The sequence below is a fragment of the Echinops telfairi genome, unplaced genomic scaffold (assembly GCF_000313985.2).
Source record: "Echinops telfairi isolate 266 unplaced genomic scaffold, ASM31398v2 ScPeMD7_46;HRSCAF=168, whole genome shotgun sequence".
Taxonomy (NCBI): Eukaryota; Metazoa; Chordata; class Mammalia; order Afrosoricida; family Tenrecidae; genus Echinops; species Echinops telfairi.
The window spans coordinates 182970-206129 of record NW_022103944.1 but is presented as its reverse complement, the minus strand read 5'-3'; the positions used below and the strand labels follow the sequence as shown (position 1 = coordinate 206129).

Genomic DNA, 23160 nt, shown 5'->3' with positions numbered 1-23160 from the left:
GTGCAAAATGTAGAAATAATATAGCAAGATAAATACCATATTTTTCTAGTCAAATATAACCACTGTGTGCATAAACACATATATATACACACACACACACATTATGGTAAGTATACCATAACAAGATATTCTCAATTTTGCATTTCTGTAATATAGAATTCATTGAGAATGTTTGTGCTCCTGTTTATACTCTGCTGCATTACATACTGCTTGGTTTTTCTATTTATGCATATGTACATGCATTTAAACAATGTGCAATTATTTGTGATTTGGTCTTTTACATTCTATTGGTATTGCTTGAACATTTTTCTAGGTGACTACATTTTTTCCTGCTCTATTATTTGATGATCGTTTTGCATTCTGTCACACAGGCGCACAACCATGTATTGAATTAGCTCTCTCTTATTGGGAATTTATGCTGTTTCCATCCTATTTATTTTTTCATTATGTGTAATGTTGAAATGCTTTCACTGTCAGTAAATCTTCTGTGGACAAGTGAGTCATCCCCAGTGAAGTTCAGAAGGTTTGCAGATATTCACGGATCTGGATTCATTTTTCTGGACCACCCTCTTGAATGGTCCCTGGAATTGACACTTCCAGCAGCCACGTCTCAACGGCCAGTATCCTCACTCATGACCCTTGAATAGTCGCTACTCCTAGAGCTATTACTAACATTTCCCATCAAGCTAATGAGCCGCCATTTGAAGGCACCTGACTGTGCATATGCCTCTGGGAACCAAGAACATCATTCTCACCTGTCAGCTTGAAAATGACGCATCGCCTTTTAATGACCTATTGGAAAATTTCTGTCCTGGAGTTTCCAAATGACCCCGGAGTTCTTGCCAAGTTTCTCAGGAGTGTGTGTGCCTCACACAGGTGCTGCCTGTCACCTGCATGACACCCATTTCACATTAGAAACCTACTACCTTATCAGGAAACGGCATTCACTCCATAGTGACCACTGTAGCTCCTCCGGCATATTATAGTGACCTCTTTGCTTTGAGGGACTGCTCCCTAGTTTCCCAGTCCTGCTGAATCAAAGGTGTGGAAATCTTCTGATCACCCCAAAGCCCAGAAGACAAGGGTGAAAGAGAAAGAACCAGTCCCCAAGAGTCTGGACCAATGGACACTGGGTATGATTCAGAAGCACAGTTTTCGGGTGACTTTAATAATCTCATTCTGGACACAAGTCTTTATCTGAGGAGGAGAGAGGCTCTCGTAACTCCTGTTTATAAACCTCTTTTCTCCAACATAGCTGAGCAGCTCATCTTCAAGTTTGTTCAGTTTTGTGTCTTATCTGTATCCCTCTCTGCTCATAGTGAGACCAGCTTAAAATGTTCTCTCTGTGTGTGTTTTATTTCAAGAAGGATACTACGCATGCGTGTGTGTATATTGTATTTGTGTGTGTGTGAAAAAGAGCAAAGGTATGTGTGTTTTGTGCCAGTGTGAGTTTGTGTGAGGGTACATGTGTATGTGAATGGAGTGAAGTTCATCTCTTTTAGGCGTCTTCTAGAACTGTGGATTCTTCCCTCCATTTTCCTGCTACAGCACTGGGAATCATCACAGGAAAAATATTGGCTAAAGGCAATCATTCAGAGTCTCTATGTATAAGGTTGTTTGTGTAGTTTGAGAGAATCTCTCTCTTGTGTGTGTATAAAATGTCAAAGTTCAAGGATCTTTGTATCTGTGTGTGTTTGTGTCTGTGAGTGTTTAAGTGCATGCCTGTGTCTATGAGATGTCAGAAATGGAAGACAAGTGCAGAACTGATAATCATCCTAGAACATGTGTGAGCACGCCCTCTTCAGGATAACATTCATGAAAGGAAGCAACTGAACAGTGTATGGGTGATCTGGGGGTAAGATACTCAGGATCAGAGATGCCACTAAACTCAGGAAGACTCACTCAGGTCCAGGAGAAAGCCTTTTTCTAGCTGAGGCTGCCCAAAATAGGGAGCTTCTCAGCGGCCTTTCATAACGACCCATTGGCAGCCCAGGAATGTTCTTTATGCAATGCACACACAGACACACACACACACACACACACACATACACACACACACACACACCACCCTTTCAGCAGCAAATGCTTTATGACCATAACTAACTTCTCTCTTTGTAGTTCCTGCTTCAAGGGAGCAATGCAGAAGGAGGCTGAGTTGGCCAAGGACACACAGACCCACAGACTCAGATGTATAATTAAAAGTGCTTTAATGGAGACAGATTAGTGAAGCATGATTTAAGGCCTCCCCACACTCCTCGTCCTATGAACCCTGAGCAACTGGAAGACTAGCTCAGACAGTGAGACCCCAGCTTTATTCAGGGGGCTCTGGGAATCTGCTATTATTAGTAGAAGGATAATCTTTTCAGAGGGTACAAAGGAGGGATGTGACCCAAGCGTGACAAAACCCTCTTTGCAGGGTGAACAGGCATGGAAAGGGCTCGGCCTCTGGTGGTTGGCTCCTCCAGGGCATGGCTGAGGACGCCTTTACTTCTGCTTGGTCTTCTGCTGGGCTGGTGCTGGAGTGACTGTGGAAGGGCATGGCTCTGGAACCTTAGGGTGGCAAGGCTCGGGCACTTTGGTATCACAGGGCTCGGGCACCTTGGGCTGGCAGGGTTCAAGCACTTTAGGATCGCATGGCTCTGGCACCTTGGTGTGGCATGGCTCCTTGGTTTGGGGCACACAGGGTTCTTGGGGTGGAGGCTGGCAAGGCTGCTTCACCTGCTGCTGCTGAAGCGGAGGGGGCAGGGTGCAAGGCTGCTTCTGCTGTTGAGAACTCATGTTCCAAAGGTGGATGTACCTGGAGATAAAAGGGAATAAAGGATATAGTGGGACAGGAATTATTAGAGAATAAGCTATGCTCAGTGCCAAATACACCTCATCTCTGGTTCCTGTAGAAGACAGAGCTTCTCCTTTACCCTGGACACCCCCCTAAATCTGAGATTTAAGAAATGCTTTGCAATTTCTGAGACATTTTCAAAGGAGCTCGGAGCCTACAGGCTACTTGTTTTGCTCCATTTGAGACGCATTCATTTCTTAGCGCCCTGCTTTCTGGACGTGGGGCGCATCTCTCACTGACAAAACCCTCAAAGGAGGGAGAGGTCAGACGTTCTCATCTTAGGTTGTTTTGTTTTGTTTGTTTGTTTTTTTAGAAAATAGAACAATAAAACAACTATGGTTTACCAACTTCTACTTCCACAGGATACCTTGTCACTTGCAAATTCATTCTAGATTAACCTGAGCACCTGTGACGGGGCTTTCAGTCTTTGCACACACGCTCTCCTCGGCCTGGGACGCTTCCCTGCTTCTGCTTCTCCAGTGCTCACTGTCAGAGTCACCCCACGGGTTATCACTAGGAGTCCCTTCCACAACAAGTCTCCCCAAATATTGCCTCTGTCACTCCCTACCTGCCTCCTTTTAGCAATTCAGAACTGCTTTGCAGTCCACCTACTTATGCACTAGGAAGAAAGGTCTGGTGGTTTTCTTCCAGAAATTAGCCAATGAAGACCCTATGATTGGAGGTTCAATCAGCAATTGATCATGGGGAGGACACGGGGCAGGGTAGTGCTTCGTTTCGTTGTTCCTGGAGTCACCATGGGTCGAGGGGCTAATTCACTAGCAACTTTTCAGCTATTTTCTTCCCCGATGTATTCTAAGTTTGTTGAGGAAGGTCCATATTGGCCTGATTTACCCAGCAAGCACAGCCAGTGCCTTTAATGAGCGAAATGCTCACTAGAGATCCTTGGAATGAATTTAAACCTATAATAAACATCATAGTAAGGAGAACTGAGATGCTGAAAGAGCCCAAGCTGCTTGTAATTCACCATGAGCTCATGCACTGATCCCACCATGCTCTGGCCCCCCTTCCCTGGCACTACACTAAAGGCAGCAGACTTGCCCATCCCTTGGTCCCTTCCAGCCCAAACTGTGCTTTCATTACAAATAATCCTTCTGGCACCTAGCACTGACCTCTTACATCTGATTGTTTTTGTCCACTTTCCAAAAGACAAAAAAATATCAAGATGTTAAATCATGCCAAATCCCGGGCTTACCTGGAGATCCGAGGAAAATAAGGTTGTCTGGTCGTTCAAGTCTGGGGTGAAGCCAACGGACAGCTGCCTTTTATACACGGAATGAACCCTGCCTCAAGGAAATAGAATCACTCTGGGCTGCTCCGTTTTCATTCCTTGCCTGTCAAACATGATTCACCCTTGCTCCCCTCCCTCAATTACCTGTTGGCTCAGCTTTTGTGATGAAAAACCACCCACTTGATTTTTTTGGCACCAACTGTCCAACGATGATGTCACCTGGGCCTAATGCCCACAGCCATCGACCCAGAAGTAGAGTTGTACTCGGGAGGGATGGGCACCGGGCTTCTTAACGGTTTTGATAAGTTAACCCTTGATGGAGGTCTGAGCCTTTGTGTGGCAGGGTCACCAGTCTGGTCTCTGGCTCATTGGGAGGTCTGTTCTTCCATGCTCTGTGGGCTAGAATGTGCTTGAGGCAGACAAACTGGCAGGGCGGGGCAGATGACCTGGGGCACGGAGGTGGGTCTGAGTTGTTTGCTTTAGTTAAGCGGGAGGGGGAGGGAATGGAGTCGCTGAATTTAGATTCCTCTCTGAGGAACCCATCCATTCCATCCCCCTTTTCTCCCCGCCGAATTGAACTAGGCACACTCAGAATTCGTCACAGAATACTCCCCGCTCACCCACCCCTTCCTGTCAGGTTTTTCAGCTGGACAAACCTGTTTTCCTTTCACCGGCCACACCTTCACCCCTCTCCTACTCTGGAGATTTTCAATGTCTAATCTGTCTTTTGATATAACCTCTTCCCTCCACTCCACCCAGCCTCCTGGTCATGGCCCTTGACTTTTCTAACCCAAATCCCCACCTGGAAGCCTAAGATTTTTCTAACTATGTCCACTCCAAGCCCATCTGTGGGCTCCTCAATGCCACCCCCACCACACAACCACACACACCCACACACACACACACACACACACACCCCTCTGTCCATTCCACCTCTGACTACAAATACTTTCCTCATTTCTCTGGCTTTGAAACTCCTGGGGACTTTCTAAGAGGTAGAGCCACCACTTCGCAAACCAATGCTGTTCTCGTACTAATATTTATCTATTCATTTGCTCCACAAATATTAATGGGGCACATAATATAGATAGGCCATGACTCTTATCCTAGAAAATATAGAAGAACCCCACCACCACCACCCCCGACCTTCATTCCAATAGGCCAGACGTTCCTTGGCGTGAGGAATGTAGCAGATCTCAGAAGCACTGGGCATGAAGGGCCTCAGACAGCCTCTCGTGTGTACTCTTCAAGTGATGATAGGGGAGGATGAGTCCAAGAGGGGTGCAATAGCTCACCCAAGGCCAAACATCAAACCCCAGGAGCAAAAGGATTTGACACTGAAATCCAGATTCTCCTTTGTTTTAGCCCCACCTTTGCTCTCAATGCCTATAGAGAAAACGAAGCCTAGACACGAAAATGATTAAATATGGAAATCAGGGCACTCCTGGAGACGGGGAGCTGGGTCCATGCGTAGTTCTGAAAAAGCTCTGGGTGAGTGATAATTTGAGGACAGAAAGAACCTTGCCTTCTAGTTAAGCTCTTAATCTTTGTTTAGATGAATCCTTTCAAAAAAAAAAAAAAAGAATAAAGCTGCTTAATGTTTTAAGTAGCGTTAGGGATAAGTATTATTCGAACAGAGCTAGAAATATGAGAGAGCAATTATTAACACAGGTGGACGTAAGCAACACATTCAGTGTACTATCCCTCCGTGGACCATGGTCTGGGAGAGGAAGGTAAAGTGTAACATGCCTTCTTGGAACCTGAGCTGCTTTCACCCTGGAGGGAACTCATGATGCCGCAGTGACAAGCTCTGGGAATCCCATCAATGTCATACGTCAGGACAGTCGTGCTGTCTGAGCACCTGCCCTTCTGGTCCCTCTCTCCGTGGACCTGTGTGACATGCTGGGAAAATCCTGAAGACCCTCCTTGCTATAGGACTCACTTCGACTATGTGGGATTCCCTGAGTCCTTTGCCTAGACTTCCTCTGATCAAATAAGCTGAGGTGATTCCTTCAGACCTGCCCCAGCACCATTTGTTTTCAGGCGTGGCTCTCAGAAAATCCAAATCACTGTGAAAGCCCAGCAATGTGCAGGGTTCCTTCTCCTAATTCCACACACTACACCTGTCCCTCTGCAGACATCTAGATGTTTGGAGCATGGCCCCACAGCTGAGTTAACTCCCAGAATCAGGCATGCTCCCCACTAGTGTCCGTATTGGGTCATCCTACCCAGGGGTTCATATCTACTTCACAAGTTCTTGGGATGGAGTGGTGAATTGGCACTTATACACTGCATGACTGACCAAATAGATTGCTGGCATTATTTGTAAAGAGAGCCCTGGAAACTGCTTTGAGAAATACTGGGGATTTCCTTGTAAAGGAAACCGTACCTTGTGACTGGGCTCATGGGATTGACTGAAAGAGACAGACTCAGGAAAGGACAAACAGACTCTCCCGTTGCCTCCCCACCCATCTCCTTCATTGTCATCCAGGGAATGAATCACCTCCCTTGGAGCCCCTGCCGCTACCATCAGCATGCCTGAGCTCTAAGCCTCTCCGTCCCTGTCACTCGCCTCTACTTTGGGGCCAGGTGTCTTTCCTTTCATCACAACCTACTCTCACGAGCTACTCTGCAGGCAGGACTTGCTATTCCATTGGTTGGGTTCTTAGCTCTAAAGAAAATGCTTCCTGCCTTTCTGTTCTCTGTGACTACCCAGCTTGTCTTGTCCTGCATAATCTGAACCCAGCTCCTGGACCTTGGCCCTAAATGCAAATGGATTTCTCCCTCATTGGTCAGGAGTCCTGGTGGTTTAGTGAATACACCTTGGGCTGCTAACCGGAAGGTCAGTAATTTGAAGCCAGCAACTACTCTTTGGGAGAAAGATGAGGCTGTCTACTCCCATAAAGAGTTCCAGTCTTGGAAACCCATGGGAGCAGTACTACTCTGCCCAGCGTGGTTGCTCTTGGTCATGACTGACTCCATGTCAACGAGTTTGGTTTCATGTTGGCAGAAATCTCCTGCGTGCCTCCGTGGTTCCATCCAAGCAACTTCTCTGGCTCCAGTCTTGGGACCTTTCACTTACACATAACCCAGACCTGGTTCTCCCTGCCGGCTTCTCTGAAGCAACTTCACGGTCAGGCTCAAAGAGTCTTCTTTTCATCACAGACACTCAGTTTCTTCCCAACCAGGGGTGGGTAAGTTGGTGAATCTGATGCCGTATAGTCCCCAAATCAAGAAAGGGGAAGTTGTGGCTTCTAATCCCAAGGACCACCTCCCTGATTAGATCCTTTACATGTTAGGTTACTCCCTTTTTTGAACTTTCCAATGTCTCTGATATTTTTTCCTGCGTGGTGTCATGCAGAATTAGAGTTCCAAACCCTTCTCCATGGGGGCACATATTTAAAGCATGGCAGATGGTTCATGCACCTGGTTGCTAACTGAAAGGTTGGAGGTTTGAGTCCACCCAGAGCTCATAAATCTACTTCCAAAAGAAATAAAAACAAACAGCTATTGAAAACCCTTTGAGTGCAGTTCTACTGTGACACACATGGACTCACCATGAGTCAGAACTGACTCAATGGCAGCTGGTTTCAGCACCTAGGAATATGTGCTATTAAGAGAGTTTTACTCTCATCCTCCTCTGGTCACCTTTAAAGAGCTAGGATTCTGACTGCTCAATCCAGGCCATGGTGATTAAAAAACAACATTTTTTCCCCATAACATTCAGTGTCCCCCATGTCAAAAAGAGAAGGAAACTGAAGAAGAAACACTGCCTCCCTACTGTTAGAATTTTCCCAAAAGCATTGGCTCAGCAAGTAGGTGATACATGTGCAAAGAGCAATGCAGGAGTAGCGAAAGTATCAGGAGATCCAGCACTGGAGACCTCTACTCGGACCTCTTCTCCTAGGAAGCAGAAAGAAACGGGCAGAGGAGGGAAGAAGCTTGGTCCCGGCTGCTTTGATTCCCTCCCCCGTCTCTGCCCTCCTTGAGAACAGAGCAAGTCCTTAACCCTTCCTCGTGTCTCTTCCAAGTTCTCAAAAGCATGAATCAAAGGCAGCTTCTCTTGCTTGAGGATGGTGGACTAGAATGACCTATGCTCAGTGTGCAGCCAAGCGGTTTCCGTGCCTGCTGTGGCTCTCCTGAGTTACATGACCTTTGAGTATGTTTCTGCACTTTCATCTCCTCATTTTTATCATAGGAACTTTAAATGATGTGGTACAAGATTGCCGTTAAGTTTCGGTATACTGATGCTTTGAATACTTTTAGGATGAATTCACTCAAAATGTTGTGCACATCATTCTTACTAATTTGTCTCATTTTCCCCTCTCCTCCCACCTCAGTTGAGATGAAACAATCTTCCTATCTTGTTTCTGTTGAATGTAAGTACACGAGACCAAGTCTTGCCATCCTTACCACACTGTCTTCTAGAGTGCACATATTATGTGATGCTCTTTCCACTCTCTGTCTGCTCACCAGGCGACGGTGCGTGTCTGGATCTGATGGTGTGACCTCGTTCACTAGAGCAACATGGGCTCTGCAGTTACTCTGCAGCCCCTCATTTTTTTTCACTATTGGGTTTGTGCTTGCAAAGTTATATCTATAATGATTTGGTAATGGCAATAAACACACAAACCATACTTTAGATGAGTTGGGCTGCATGGGGCAGATAAAGTTGTTAGTGATCGTACAGTGACATGGAAATGCCCAAGATTAAGGAAAATGAGACAGCAGAAAGGTTAAGTACGTCTCTTAGGAAGTCATAGGCCTGGAGTGTCACAGTGCTAGGATACAGGTCCTCAACCATCAAGTGGCATCTGACTCATAGCAACCCTCTATAGGGTTTCTGAGGTGGTAAATCTTTAGTGGAGCAGATAGATTGTGAGTTTAAAACACCCACCTTGCCTATGCTTTCCCAAGAGTACTGTCTGTAAGTTTATATATTTATATACAATATAAATATATATTATCTATATTTTATATACAGAGACAAAGGTTGGATTTATAAAAATACTAATTACAAAAGGCAATGTTAATAAAAACTGAAAAAACATGAGGCATTCTTTCCTCAGAACTGACTTAGTAGAGTCACTGGAATGGAACCTCATGGTAAGTCAAGGACTACCTGTGTAGAGCATTACATAGTATATGCTCCTTAGGAGAAAGTGTGGTAAGGATGGCAAAACTTGGTCTCATGTACTTTGAACATATTTCCAGGAGACACCAGTGCCTGGAAAATGAGCCCATGCTTGGTAAAGTAGAAGGTCAATGAAAAAGAAGAAAACGCTCAAGAAGATGCATGAACATGGCGGCGGAAACAATGGGTTCAAACATGACACTTGAAGCATGGTACATGACACTTGTAAGCATGGTCCAGGAGCAGCCGGTGTATCGGGTCACCATGAGCTGAAACTGACTTGATGGCACCTAACAGCAACACAACATGTACGGATTGAATGTTTATGTACCTAACTATTATGTAGCTTATAGACTTTGAAAATTAGTTGACAGTGAAGTTTTGAAACGGAATCTGAAATGGTTCAAATTAATCTGCTAGATGTGCACTCTTTCTGATCATTAATTTCCCAGTAGGAAGTGGGGGTGGTAGAATGACAACCACATGGCTAAACATTATCCAGGGAAGAATAAAAATTCCATTACAAGCGACTATCCTGTGTCTAGTTGTTGGCTTCCTCTCTTGTCGGTTCAGCCCTGCCTGCCTCATCCAACAGCACCCAGAAAACAAGCTCTTCCAGAAAGCCCAGTAATCTCCAGAGACCATAGGCTTTGAAGGCATCAAATCATGGGCACAAATCCTGGCTCTGCTCTTTCCTGGTTGTGTGTGGTGATGTTGAGGAATCATCTTTTTTTTTTTTTTTTACAATTTCATAAAAGCCTCTGTTAAAATATGGCTCATTTTATTTCAGTCTTTTAGTTAGGTATAGTTTTAGATATATTAATATTTTAGTGAGGTATATAGTTTAGTATGAAAAACACTTTTTTTTTCTTTTTTAACATTTTATTAGGGGCTCATACAACTGTTATCCCAATCCATACACACATCAATTGTGTAAAGCGCATTTGTACATCGTTTCTCAAAACATTTTCTCTCCATTTAAACCCCCGACATTAGGTCCTCATTTTTCCCCTCCCTCCCCGCTCCCCCCTCTCGCATGAGCCCTTGATAGTTTATAAATGGGTATTTTGTCATATCTTGCCCTGTCCGACGTCTCCCTTCATCCACTTTTCGGTTGTCTGTCCCCCAGGGAGGAGGTCACACACAGTTCCATGTAATCGGTTCCCTCTTTCCTACCCATTCTCCCTTACCCTCCCTGTTTTGCCGAGGAATCATCTTATAGCTACTTCATGATCAGTACCTACAGATGGTCAGATATTGTTCTAATCCTCACAGCAACTGTGACAAGAATGGATCACTAAGCCCATTATACAGATGTGGAAACTGGAGCACAGAGAAAAACTTTGCCTGAGCTTGTGCAGCAAATATGTGGCAGAGCCAAGCTGGAAACTGAACACTATGGCCCTGATGTGCTTTTTGAATCTCAGTTAATCTTACTTATAATGTAGGAATGATGATATTAGCTCCAAGATCTATAGTTAAATGAGATTTCATATGCCAACAACTACCAGTCGCTTCTCTACACCTAGAGAAGAGTAGGTGGCAATGGATAACAATTGCACTTCTTCCCTGCAGGGTCTTAACTACATCTATTTTTAGAAATTCAGCTCCAGTGGCTCCGAAAATTCTATCATTTTCTTGGTGAACGAAATAGTCAATCAATTATTCATTAACAAATGTTTATGGAATGTCACTGAACTCCTGAGAATGAAGTCCCGGTCTTAATGAAGTCTGGGGAGACTTCCAATACAACGCTCAGTAAACTGCAGGGCTGTTGCACCCAATAATGAGGAGCGCTTTTCCAAGTGGCCTAAGCAGAAGGCTACTTCAGAAGCTTGTTAAATAAATAGATACAATCTTAGCATGCTAGAGCTTGAAATTAAATAGAAATGGCTAGGGACGTGTCCTGAGGATCTCTGTTTCTAAATGCATATTGGGTGATTTTTATTCATAAGTTGGGAAATGCCAGACTGTACACAAAATGAGTTGCTAACCTTGATTAAAATTGTAATCACCTGTTACCTCTTTTTAACAATCCATGTATGCACTGCTGGGTTAATAAACCTGTTTATTTTTTAAGTCCTTCCACACACTGATTAAATTCATGAACGATGTATACCAGATTGCATCCTCTCGCCACACTCAAGCACTCTGTTGAGAAAATAGTTGGAGAAACTACATAATGTGATGAGCAACATGGCATCACAATGGGAGGTGGGCTCATGAACAAGAGCCCTTCATCCAAACAGCACGAGGACACATTCCATGGTTTAAAATGAGGAACTATGTGTGTCAGGGTGGTGTCCCTTCACCATTCATGTCTTCAAGCTCTCTCTTGAGCAAATCATAGGAGAACCCGCACTGTAGGAAGCACTGGTGGAACCCATAGCAACCTGCAACAGGCAGATGACACCATCTTGCTTGCTGAAAACGAGGAGGACGTGAAGAACTTGCTACAGAAAATCAAAGGTGCGAGCCTTTACTGTTGATTGCAAGTCCGTGTAAAGAGAAAAGGAAAAAAAACTCCTCACAATGGGGTCAGCAGAAAACACAATAATAAAGAGAGAAAAGACTGAAGTCAAGAATTTCGTTTTGCTTGGGTTCACAGTTAACGCTCATGGAAGCAACAGTCAAGAAATCAAACAACACATCCCATTGAGCAAAATTGGTGCATAAGACAGACTCACTAAAGCAGGCGTCCTCAAACTACGGCCTGCGGGCCACATGAGGCCCACTGAGGACATTTATCCGGCCCGCCGGGTGTCCCCCCCACCCTTTTTTTTTTACTTCAAAATAAGGTATGTGCAGTGTGCATAGGAATTTGTTTATAGTTTTTTTAAAAAACTATAGTCCAGCCCTCCAATGGATCTGAGAGACAGTGAACTGGCTCCCTGTTTAAAAAGTTTGAGGACCCCTGCATTAAAGTGTTGAAGAGCAAGGATGGCACTTTGAGTACTAAGGTGCACCTGGTTCAAGCCATGGTCCTTTTGAATCACCTCACAGCTGTGTGAAAGTTGCAATGAAGAAGGAAGAAGGAAGAGGAATGCTGGATTTGAATGACAGTGCTGGCGAAGACGACTGAAAGTACCAGGTACTGCCAGAAGAACACACAAAGTTCTCTTGGATGAAGTATGTGTTAGTCTGGGTACTTTGGAGAAACAAATCCACAGAAACTCATGTATAAGAGAGAGTTTTATATAAGGGTTAAGTGCACATCAAGAAAAAATCCCAACCCAGTGCTGCCCAAGCCCACAAGTCCAACATTAACTCATTAACCCATATGTCTGACACCAATCCACAAAGTCCTCCATCTCCCAAAATGGATGCAATGATGCAGACTGCAGAAGGAAAGCCGAATCAGTGAGTGTGTAAGCATCTCAGCGCTAGCAGGGGTCTCCACACGGCTGTTCCAGCACCTGGGGCTGCATCAGGGTAGGTCCATGTGGCTTCTCCTCAGGGATGTCTTTCAGGAAGTGAGCCTTGCCAGCTGAAGCAGGAAACTGGCTAAGGCAGCTGTACCCTGGTGTGACCATCAGAAAGCAAGAAACCCAAGAACTTGAAAGGTGAGGATCACCAAGCCATTTATCTCTCCATCCTTCAATTAACCCCATGTGTGTTTATTGGCCAAGTTGGCACAATAAACCTTAACTATCTCAAAGTGCATCCAGAATACCCTTTAGAAGCAAGGATGGTGAGAATGTGTCTCTAGTACTCTGGACATGCTATCAAGAGGGCCAGTCCCTCAAACAGGACATCATGCTTGGTAAAGTAGAGAGTCAGTGAAAAACAGGAAGCCTGTTAAGGAACTTGACTGATACACTAGCTGCAACAATGGCCTCAGACAGTACAATTGTGAGGATGACATAGGACTGGGCAGTGTGTTGTTATGTTGCTCATTGGGTCACTATGAGGTTTAAATTCCTCAATGGTACCTCACAACAACAATAACAACAACAACAACAACATAGGGTTGTTATGAGTTAGAATAGACTGGTTAGCAATGGGTTTGTTTTCTGTGGGTTTAATATAATCAGTGTTTAAACACAGAAGAGCTCAACTTCTAATATCTGTAAAAAACCAGAGCGATCCAGCCCTCTGAACTCCTTCAGATGGAAGGAAGTCCAAGTAGGAACTAAGGTGCGCTGCTTGTTGATGCAACCAAATGCTAATTGACGTGAGGGTTTGGCCTGAGGGTATTGGAAGGCTTGGGAAGCAATTATGTCTCAGTCCAGGAAGACTAAGTACTTCTACACACTACAGCCCTCCACCCTTCCTGTAGGGAATCAATGAAGGGCAGGCTCAGGCTGGCTTGAGAGGGTGCTCGTCATCCAGGAGGTGGTCTTGCATCACCTCCCTGGACACTGTCATGTACTAGTGTGGAGATGTTTGATGAGTTAAAGGCCCATTGCTTCCTATCTCCAAGGAGCTTCTGGCAAGGTCAAAGGATGATCTTTCTAGTCCTTAAGTACAAAATTATATAATTTTTTGTCTCTCCCATTTATATTATTCAAGATGAACCTTGAGCTTTCAAACTTGCCTTAAATGCAGTTGGTTTTGACTTTTAAAATTTTTTCGCTTAATACCATCTATTACTAATTTTTTTTTATTTGGGGGTTACTACTAACTGAAAGTGTTCAAGGAATGTGGTTTCATTTGTCCATTCTTGCACTTTCTAGGTTTCGCTTATACCCCAAATATTTACTCTGTTAATTAGGAAATCATTAAATCTAACCTGAGTTGAAAGGGTAGGGTCTAATTGCAAACAAATGCACAACTCCTACTACCGAGTTAATTTAGACCCATAGTGACCCTATAGGACAGTATAGAAATATTCCCTACAATTTTTGAGGCTAAAAATCTTTACAAGTGCAGTCATATCTTTATCCCCAAGAGTATCTAGTGGGTTTGGACTGCTTATATTGTGCTTAGCATAACCAACCCATAACCCCTTTTACCATCAGAACTCTGTAGAGGGTAGGGGTGTAGGACTTCCAAAATGTTGAAGTCCACAAAGAATGTGTGAAAATCCACCCACTGCCATTGAACCAATTTAAGGCAGGGAGAAGCCATCCAAGACAAGCTTGCATATTAAGGAAGGAGACAAAAGTGAAGGATTTGCTCAAGGTCACAGGTCTATTTAGTAGTGGAGTCAGAACCAGAATCCAAGTCTCCTCTTCTTCCCCATTCCAATCTCTCCTCAGTCTGGGAAACTGATGAAAATTACACAGTAGCATAGATTTCTGAGTCAGAATACAGTGACTTTCTCTGTACCCTCTCTTATTGTTAAGTGCTGATTAATAGTGACCTGGTGCACAACAGGACAAAATGCCACCTAGTCCTGCGGTGCAGTTTCCTAAAACTAATGCTTTGGCACAAGATTTCCCATGGCACAGAGGTTAAGTACTCGGGTACTTATTGGAAGGTGGGCATGGTGAACCCACAAGTCACTTCTCAGGAGAAAGATGTCTGCATCTGTAAAGATTAACCCACTGTTAGTGAGTCCATTCTAACTCACTGACTTTCTGTAGAGTTTCCAAGGGGGCAAATCTCTCCAGAAACCAATAGTCTCCTCTGTATCATGCTCAGAATGGTCGAGCTTGTGGTTAGCATTTCAATGTTTACCTGACAGAGCCTTGGACACGCTATTGGAAAGTTCTACCCTGTCCTGTAAGGGCACTAGGAGTTGGAATCCACTCAAAGGCGCAGAACAACAATGTTTTGGCAGTTCCCTTCCCAACTATAAATGATAAGATCGATCAGTCACTTATTAAATGTCTACTATATCCTGACATTATTATACTCACCTTATTGACGGTCTTGTTATCTGACAGTTTGCATTTGTGATGGTAGTAAAAACAATCCACTTTCTGATTCGTCTGTGCATTGACCATATAAGTCTGGCAATAACTAAACAGCAAGGTGTGAGACAAGAGGAATACTCGGTCTGATGATTGCAGTTCCACGTCACCTTGGCTGGGTCATGATTCTCAGAGCAGTGGCAGTTACATTGTGCTGTAATTTGGCAGACATGTGATGATGTGGTCATCCTCCACTTTGGAATCAGATGTGGTCATTCCTCTTTTTCATATATTATTGTTTTTCCAATAACAACCTGGTCTTTGGAACCTCACCAAGTCAGTAAGTGAGAAGAGGATGCACATTATGGTACACTATCAGGGGTCCTAACACAAACCCCCAAAATAGACACTTTGCCATTGAAATATATTTCTGGGTAAAGTTGAATTACCCGGAATTGCTGGGTTTTGTACTACATTTTGGATCTTGTGAAGGAATTTTAGAGTACTCTTAGGTTTTTGTTTTTTAGAATATATACGAATTGTGAGAGACCCTTCTAGTTGTTTCTTCGGTCCATGAAAAAGTCAAACGGAAAGATACATAATATGCTTTTGTGTTCTGAAATTATGTCAATTTGTGTGAAGAGAAGTCAACAGTGAATAAATTACACCTTTCTAATCATATTAAGAGCCCTGGTGAGATAATGGTTGCCTGTTGGGCTGAGATCCAGAAGGTTAGCAGTTTGAAACCTCCAGCCACTTCTCGAGAGAAAGACCAGTCTTACTAATCCCACAAAGAGCAACAGCCTTGGAAACTCACTGGGCCGTTCTCCCTTGTCCTATAGGGTCGCCGAATTCCCATTGACTTGAAACAGTGAGTTTTTTGGGCAGTGGGATGGGGTGGAGTGGGTAGCCATACTGATCCTCCACTCGACTATTCTTGTGTTGTACTTGTGGTGGTTGTGTGTTTCTGTGATGCTGCAAGCTATGCCCCTGCTACCTCAAATACAAGCAAGACCACCTGTGGTGGGGAGGTTTCAGCAGACTAAAACATACCAAGGAGGACTTGGTGATCTGTGTCTGAACAAGAGTACCAGTGTAAATCGTATGAACGTTGTCAGCTAAAGTACCAGAAGATGAGACCCATGGGCTGGAAGGCATTGAAAACAGAACTGGGCAGGGGCCCCTCCTCAAAGTGAGAGCCTTCCTAGGGGACAAAAACACGACACATAGCAACTATGAGACTCAAAACATCTGGCTGGGATATAGGCAGAAGGAAATTAGGCCAAGGGATGGCTAAAATATATCATCCTTCTTGCTTGACACAGAGTGTAGTTATTTCAGTATGTCAAGGTTGGAACTCAGGAGCACTTCTGATGAACTCCTAGAGTTAGAAGCATTCGTTGATGGTTCTTGTCTGTGTTTATGATGTGTTTCTTGGTCCATTGTCCACACCCACAAGGTTTTAAGTAATTGCAACTTGGAAATAGCAGCTAAAGATGGCCACGTGAAGGGAATGGGGAAGAAAGTATGCTAAGTGAGCCAGTAATACGTTCTTGCCACTGCTAACATCAGCAAGTAGAATTCAGCAAGCCAATCCCAAAGAAAGAATATAGCTCAAATGGAGAGACTTTGGCTCTGTAGTGAGTTGCTCCTTCTCACACTGGGTCTTTCTCCCAAAGACATCTATTTTCTACATCTTGGGGGTTTATTGCATCTTTCTCATACAGGCAGTGAGTCTCACACCAGGATCAGGAGGTAGCCAGCTGTAGAGACAGTACTTCTTGCACAAGCCCTGTAAAGTTGGGACTCAGAGACAAAAGGGCTTCTGAGTGATGCAATAGTCCATATACTCAGCTTCTAACTGAAAGGTGGACTAGATGACTTCACCCAGAGGCACCTGGAAGACAGGTCTGGTGATCTTCTGAAAAACCAGCCATTGTAAACCTTGTGGAGTTCAGGTCTACGCTGACACTCAGGGGCTTGCTGCGTGCTAGAACTGACTCCACGGCAACTGGCGGTGTTTTCAAATTGACCACGCCCTTTATTTATACTTCACAAACTCTCTGTACATAGACATCCCGGGACAGCTTTTCTTTGTATAAGAAAATGATCTTAAACTTTAAAGCTTAGCCTAATAGGATAGACTATCTCAAGATCTTTCAAAAAAAGCTAGCATGTCAAAATCACGCTCATACTATTCTTGTTTTAGGGTGATATTAGTTGATATTTTTTACTCATGGCAATTCCGTGTGATACAATAGACTTGCTCCTACTTGCTAAGTTGCTTACACTTGCAAAACTGGCTAAATATTAGATGACTAAGTAAATACATTAGCAAACGAGTAAGCTAATAAATACAGGGATGAACAATATATGAATAAATCAATGTGTTTGCACATATTTTTAGAAAAATGTTGGAGAATTCTTAAGTCATTTATGTGAGCTTTGTGTGCCTTTCTCACAGAATGGCAACTTTTAAGAGACAAAGGCTACATTCATCAATCAGACTAGGGCGTCTATTGGTAGGAACTACACGTCTCACCCACCCCCACCCCCACCCCATGCCCTTTCTGAATGGGAATAACTAGCATGTGTTTCTCATACTTTTGCTAACTAGTCTTGGCTTGCCTTCCCCACTCCTAACCTACAGGATGTGATCTTCCCCTATGGCTAGTTATCAGAATGTCACTAAGCTCTGGTGGGTGGACTTCTGGGCACATCCATATTCAGGCATCACTTCCCTGGAATATTCCCTCCAAACCAATGAATGGATCATGGAACCCACTAGGAGAGGGAAGGAGTAATCAGACTAGGAACCAATGACATGAAGCACCAATTCATTAGAAGAATAAATAGGAGAGGGGCCCAGGGAGCGGGGAATAGGAGACGGGAATGAGCCAAAGCCTGTGCGTAAGCCTCTGGTGCCTCTATTAATCAGTGTGGAATCCCCAAAAGAACCCCATATATTTTTGTTTGTTTGGGGACATGGATAGAGGCACAGTTATGGTCAATGATAGGATAATCATTTGCTTGTGTCTGCTTGGAAGTACATCATGCTGGTGTTTGGCAAAAGCTTAGAGAAAAGGGGATGTGTAGGATGATGAATGTATTGGCAAAACCAAAAATTAAAACACCTTCCAATCCCCAATTGGATCCCAGGAAGGAGGAGGGCAAATAGGGAAGGCACAAAGGGTTACATCAAGTAGTTGGTGGGTCGATGGTAATTCCCAGTTCATCTTTACTTTGGTTTACTCTTCGGGGATTGTTGGACTGGCGGATAGGTCTGCTGGGCTGGAATGGTTTTTGCCTTTGGGCAAGGCTTGTTTCTTGGCCGGAGAAGCACATGGGTCCTTGGTTTGGGGTACAGGCATTTCTTGACATTTGACAGGGGGTGGCTGATAGGGCTGCTTCACCTGCTGCTGCTAGGGCTTCTGGGCTGGGCACTTCTGCGGCTGGGAAGACATTGCTCCAGGAACTTGTGAACCTGAAAGAGAGCATGTATGCCAGGTGTACTTCCGACTCTCCCTCTTGACAAACTTCTCCAAGAGTGCTTTCCTCCATCACTGAAGGACTTGGTATATGACTAGTAGCCTTTGTTGGCTATTTATCGATGTATTCACATGCATCCATTGCCATCTTCCTCCCTCTACTTCTCCCTTCTGTGCAGTGCTCATGTTTTATCCTTCCTCATCCACCCCTGGTTCCCGACTTACAAATGCATAATTTATATCTTAGTCTTACTAGGAAAATAAGGTGGACTACTGAGTCAAGAGTTGGAAAATAACACAGATATTTCACAAGGTGAAGGTGTTCATCTCAACTAATGGATCCGGGCAGTACCAACTAGCTACCCTGACCAACCAGACACAGAGTGTGGATGTGTATAGAGGAACATAAGAAGCAGGAAGGAGCACTCCCTGTCCGAGAGGAAAGTACCATCGTGTTTTAGTGATGGGACTGGAGAAAGCTTGAACCCGGAACTCAGAGGCCTGACATCTAATCCTTGTTTCACCTGACTCACCAGGGTATGCTAAGGCAGGTCCCTCAGTGTGGCTATGGAAGGAACGATGTTCCAACACTCTAGGAAGTGCTGGGGGCTTCAAGAACCAAAGGGATCACCAGGGGCAAAGAACCCAGAGGAAGGTCCTTTGGCAAGAGGAAGCATGGTTCATAGAGAGCACTGGCAAGGGAGCATCCTGGGTTCAAATCCAAGTTTGCCATGTGTCAAAAGGCCTCCGAGACCTCTCCACCTCTGACATGTGTCTCCCTGGCATTTTCTGTAGGCAAGGAGTTGAGGCCTTTGAATTGTGGTCTTGGCATAGGTCTCTTTGAGTAAGAATCGATTCTATGGCAACTAACGACACCCCCTAAATAGAAAACAAAGCAAACAAATCCAAACTTACTGCTTTCATGTGGATTTTGACTCATAGCATCCCTATATGATGGAGTAGAATGCCCCTGGGGGGTTCTGAGGCTGTAAAGCTTCATGGGAGGCAAAAGCCTCATCTTTCTTTCAAAGCACTGGCTTATGGTTAGTAGCCCAAAGCATAACCTACTCTATCATCAGGTCTCCTAACAAAATCATAGGCCCCGGGAAGGGGGGAGGTGGCCCTTGGAAGAGTGAAGCCGCAAATAAAAAAAAAAAAGAAGTTCCTCTATCTGTTTTTGGAAAGCCAAAAAGAGTTGGACAGAGCTTTCCTATCACAACCAGGCCAGGGCATGAGAAAACTTGAGAGGAAGATCGGAGCTACTACAAAATCCCACAGCTCTTAATATGCCCCGTAGTGAGAAAAATCTTCCTACCAACAAGGCAAGCTCAGAACCAGGAAATTAGTCAGACCTAGCACCAGTGCAGACTGGAGACTGAATTTCCTAAGTAGCAATTAGTGTGCCCTCATCTTAATGGTCAGGAAGGGTATGCCACTTCTTCCATTGCTCAAGAAGAGGAGAGGAACTTGGCCTAGCGGTTCAAGGTGGCTCAGAAGATCAAAAAGCCCATTAGGTAGGCGCAAGAGAATGGGTTTGTTTCCGCTTACCAGTCACTGAGCTGGACCTTAGGCTAGGACGATGAGTGCAGGTCTGGGACATCTACTTCTGGAATCCTTTAGAAGGGCTTCCCACCTGCCACAGGTGCCTGGTGTGGCTCTGATGACCTCCTCTCAAAGAATTCCTCACCCACTTCTGACACCTGCACTTCCTCCCAGGAGCTTGATTTACAAGCCCGTTCTGAGTCTTTGTCTTTCTGAATTGCCTTACCCCACCTCCATTGTTTTCTCAAAGTCAAGTACTCAAGGTCATTTACCCACAGAACAAAGCTGAGAAGCGGTTTTCAGACTGTAACTTATAAAACACATTGAAGAAGGTTGAGGGAGAAGGAAAGTGTGGGGCTTGATGGTGTGGTGAAAATGTGAACCTCCTTTGCTGTCAACTCCTGTCCTTTAGTGAACTTGCCACAGGTCGTACACCTAATGTACCTTATTTCAGTGTACCTTCACATGGTCTCACTCTTGCCATTTTTCAGATTTCCGTTGAGCAAATGAGGCTGAGAAAGTTCACACAGGTAGCAAAGAGCAGAGGTGCAATTTAATCTGAGTAAGCCAAAGAGCCCTGACCCTAAAACATTATAAGTAGAAGTCAAAAGGGTAGCAACAGAACCCCGACTTTGCTACACAGGGAAAGCTGTTTCTGTTTCTCATGTGAACCATTGACATGATATTTTACGAGACTTCCCCTTAAGCAGGAACAGAAGGTAACTGGAATGATGTCCCAAGCCTAAACAACATGATGCTGCTGTGTCCCTTCTGCCTACTAGGAGGTGGGCAACTGGTGGGTGTTAGTGGTGGGCGGAGAGGATGAGATAGAATTTGGCTTCTGGGTTAGGCTTGCCAGATAAAATGAAATACACCCATTTGAATTTCAGATAAACAACAACAACAACACAGAATAAGTAGATACGACATATTACATGAGACTTTTTTATACTAAAAAAAGTAATGTCATCTGAAACTCATATTCAATTGGACAGCTTTTAAAAACAGTGTTATTGATACATATCATATACCATACTTTAAAAAAATCATTTTATTGGGGGCTCTTACAACTCTTATCACAATCCATACATCCATCTATTGTGTCAAGCATATCTGTACATACGTTGCCATCATCATTTTCAAAACATTTTCTTACTAGCTAAGCCCTTGGTATCAGCTCCTCATTTTTTCCCCTCCGTCTCCAGCCCTCCCTTCCTCATTGTCAATGTTACAACCACAAATACTTTTAGACTCTTTTCTTCATTTCTGGATTCATTGTTATTAGCTCTTCATTTGTTCCCAACAACTCTTGTAATAGCCCTAAGAAACTATGAATCTAGTTATAGCCCTATAGATTTACTTCTCCTGAATTTCATATAAAGAAATGCATACCAAATAAATAAATAAACACCACAACAATAGCAAAATAAAACAGAAAAACCTCAGTCTACAGGAAAGCAGAAAATAGTGTAAAAATAGGACAACTTAAGCATCAGTCAAAAGGGAAAATGAGATAAGGTGTGAAAATGTAACTGAACCCCATGTGCACCAGGAGCCCTAGCAGCACAATGGCTCACTGGATAGGCCATGCTAAAGGCCAGGATAAATAGTTGAACCCAAAGTCGCTCTGAGAGTGACCTACCTCTGGACCACGACCCTAAACCTCAGAGTCCTGCCTAACTGGAGGCTCCTCTGTGCTCAATTTTGTCATTGTCAGAGCAAAGAGTACGGCTGCCTCCAAATGGCATGGAGGCCTCATGCATGCATTATGACCTTTGTTTCATTTCATTGTCATGACAGTTCTGCCAGATCATTCAAATGTGATTCTACAGCTTTAAGAACTCAGTCCAAAGACTCCCACTGACGACCTAACAGCACAAATGAGTGGGGGTGGAGTTGTTCGGGGGCCCCAGATCAGGGCCTTTTCCCACTACCTCACAGTGACTGACATCTCTACAGAGAACACGTGACTGTCCCTGGGTGGGGACCACACACATTCTCTTCTCTGAGCTGTCTATCATAAGAAAGAACTTTTGTGTGGAAAATTCCCATTGCCTTTGAATCCCATTTCTCCATTAACTTTTTGAACTCTACGTCACTCCCATGTCTAGACCCAATAGTGCTCATTTTTAAGGGTCAGCTATTTCAAAAGTTAACACTTCCCCAAGATTTCCCCTTCCGATCTCCTCCCTCAACATCTCCCAAACCTTCCTACTGTGTCAATGAATGCACAACTCTGCTTTCCAACGTCTCCATTCGGTCACCAAGCCCAGCACCTGGTCACCTGTGTGCTTCCCTTCCACTGTCCCCATATTCTCATTTTAATATGACCTCGCCAAGGAAAAGAGGAAGCAAGGACAAGTTGAATGAAAACATTTTCATAAACCCGGGACCTAGAAGTTACTATTATACTATTGTGTGTGTTTTTCTGTTCATTTACGACACTCGCGTGTGTGTGTGTGTGTGTGTGTTGTGTATAAACAGAAAAACAGAGAATGGAGAGGATGCCTGGTGGTGTACACGCTGCGGGTTACATGTCGGCTGTGAAGTGCAAGGGCAGCAGTTCGAAAGCACCAGCTGCTTCTCCGGAGGAAGAGGAGACTTTCTACTCCACCAAGACTTAGAGTCTCAGAACCCGCGGGGAGTTTCTATGGCATGGCCTCCATGGCAGTGAGTTCCGGTTGATATCATTGGCCACGTCGTTCCATCCCTTCGTGTCATCTGCAGTCGTTTCTCTGAAATAACAAATGAATCCTCCTTTCCTCGATGTCCTAACTTTTCACTTTGTCAGTAAATCACCTGTGCTTCTTACTTTGCCAATAATGGTGTGGGGGCCAAAAAACCCTGTAGTGATACACCTCCACTTGTAAAACAAGCCTCATCTCCGAGAAAGTGCCCTGAGCGACAAGGACAGAGACCTACATGCAGTTGGTCTTTTTTCTTTCTTTTGATCTTTTTTTTTTAATCATTTAATTAGGGGCTCATACAACTCTTATCACAATCCATACACACATCAATTGTGTAAAGTACATTTGTACATTCATTGCCCTCATCAAACTGTCAGTCTTTCAATTAGCAGCCAGGCAATTTCATGGTTTTCGCCATCTAAACAC

The 23160-nt window shown here is 44.2% G+C and overlaps 2 protein-coding genes across 2 annotated transcripts; both read right to left on the bottom strand.

Annotated features, from left to right (window-relative positions):
* Positions 1-2484: 2484 nt before the first annotated feature.
* Positions 2485-2778, bottom strand: LOC101643275 (cornifin). Its single transcript, XM_004717696.1, has one exon. The coding sequence runs from the start codon at positions 2776-2778 to the stop codon at positions 2485-2487; it is 294 nt and encodes a 97-aa protein (XP_004717753.1).
* A 15477-nt stretch (positions 2779-18255) lies between these two features.
* SPRR4 (small proline rich protein 4) lies at positions 18256-18481 on the bottom strand. Its single transcript, XM_004718089.1, is given in 2 exon segments — positions 18256-18321; positions 18323-18481. Coding segments are annotated over 2 exon segments (225 nt in total).
* Between the last annotated feature and the right edge of the window lie 4679 nt (positions 18482-23160).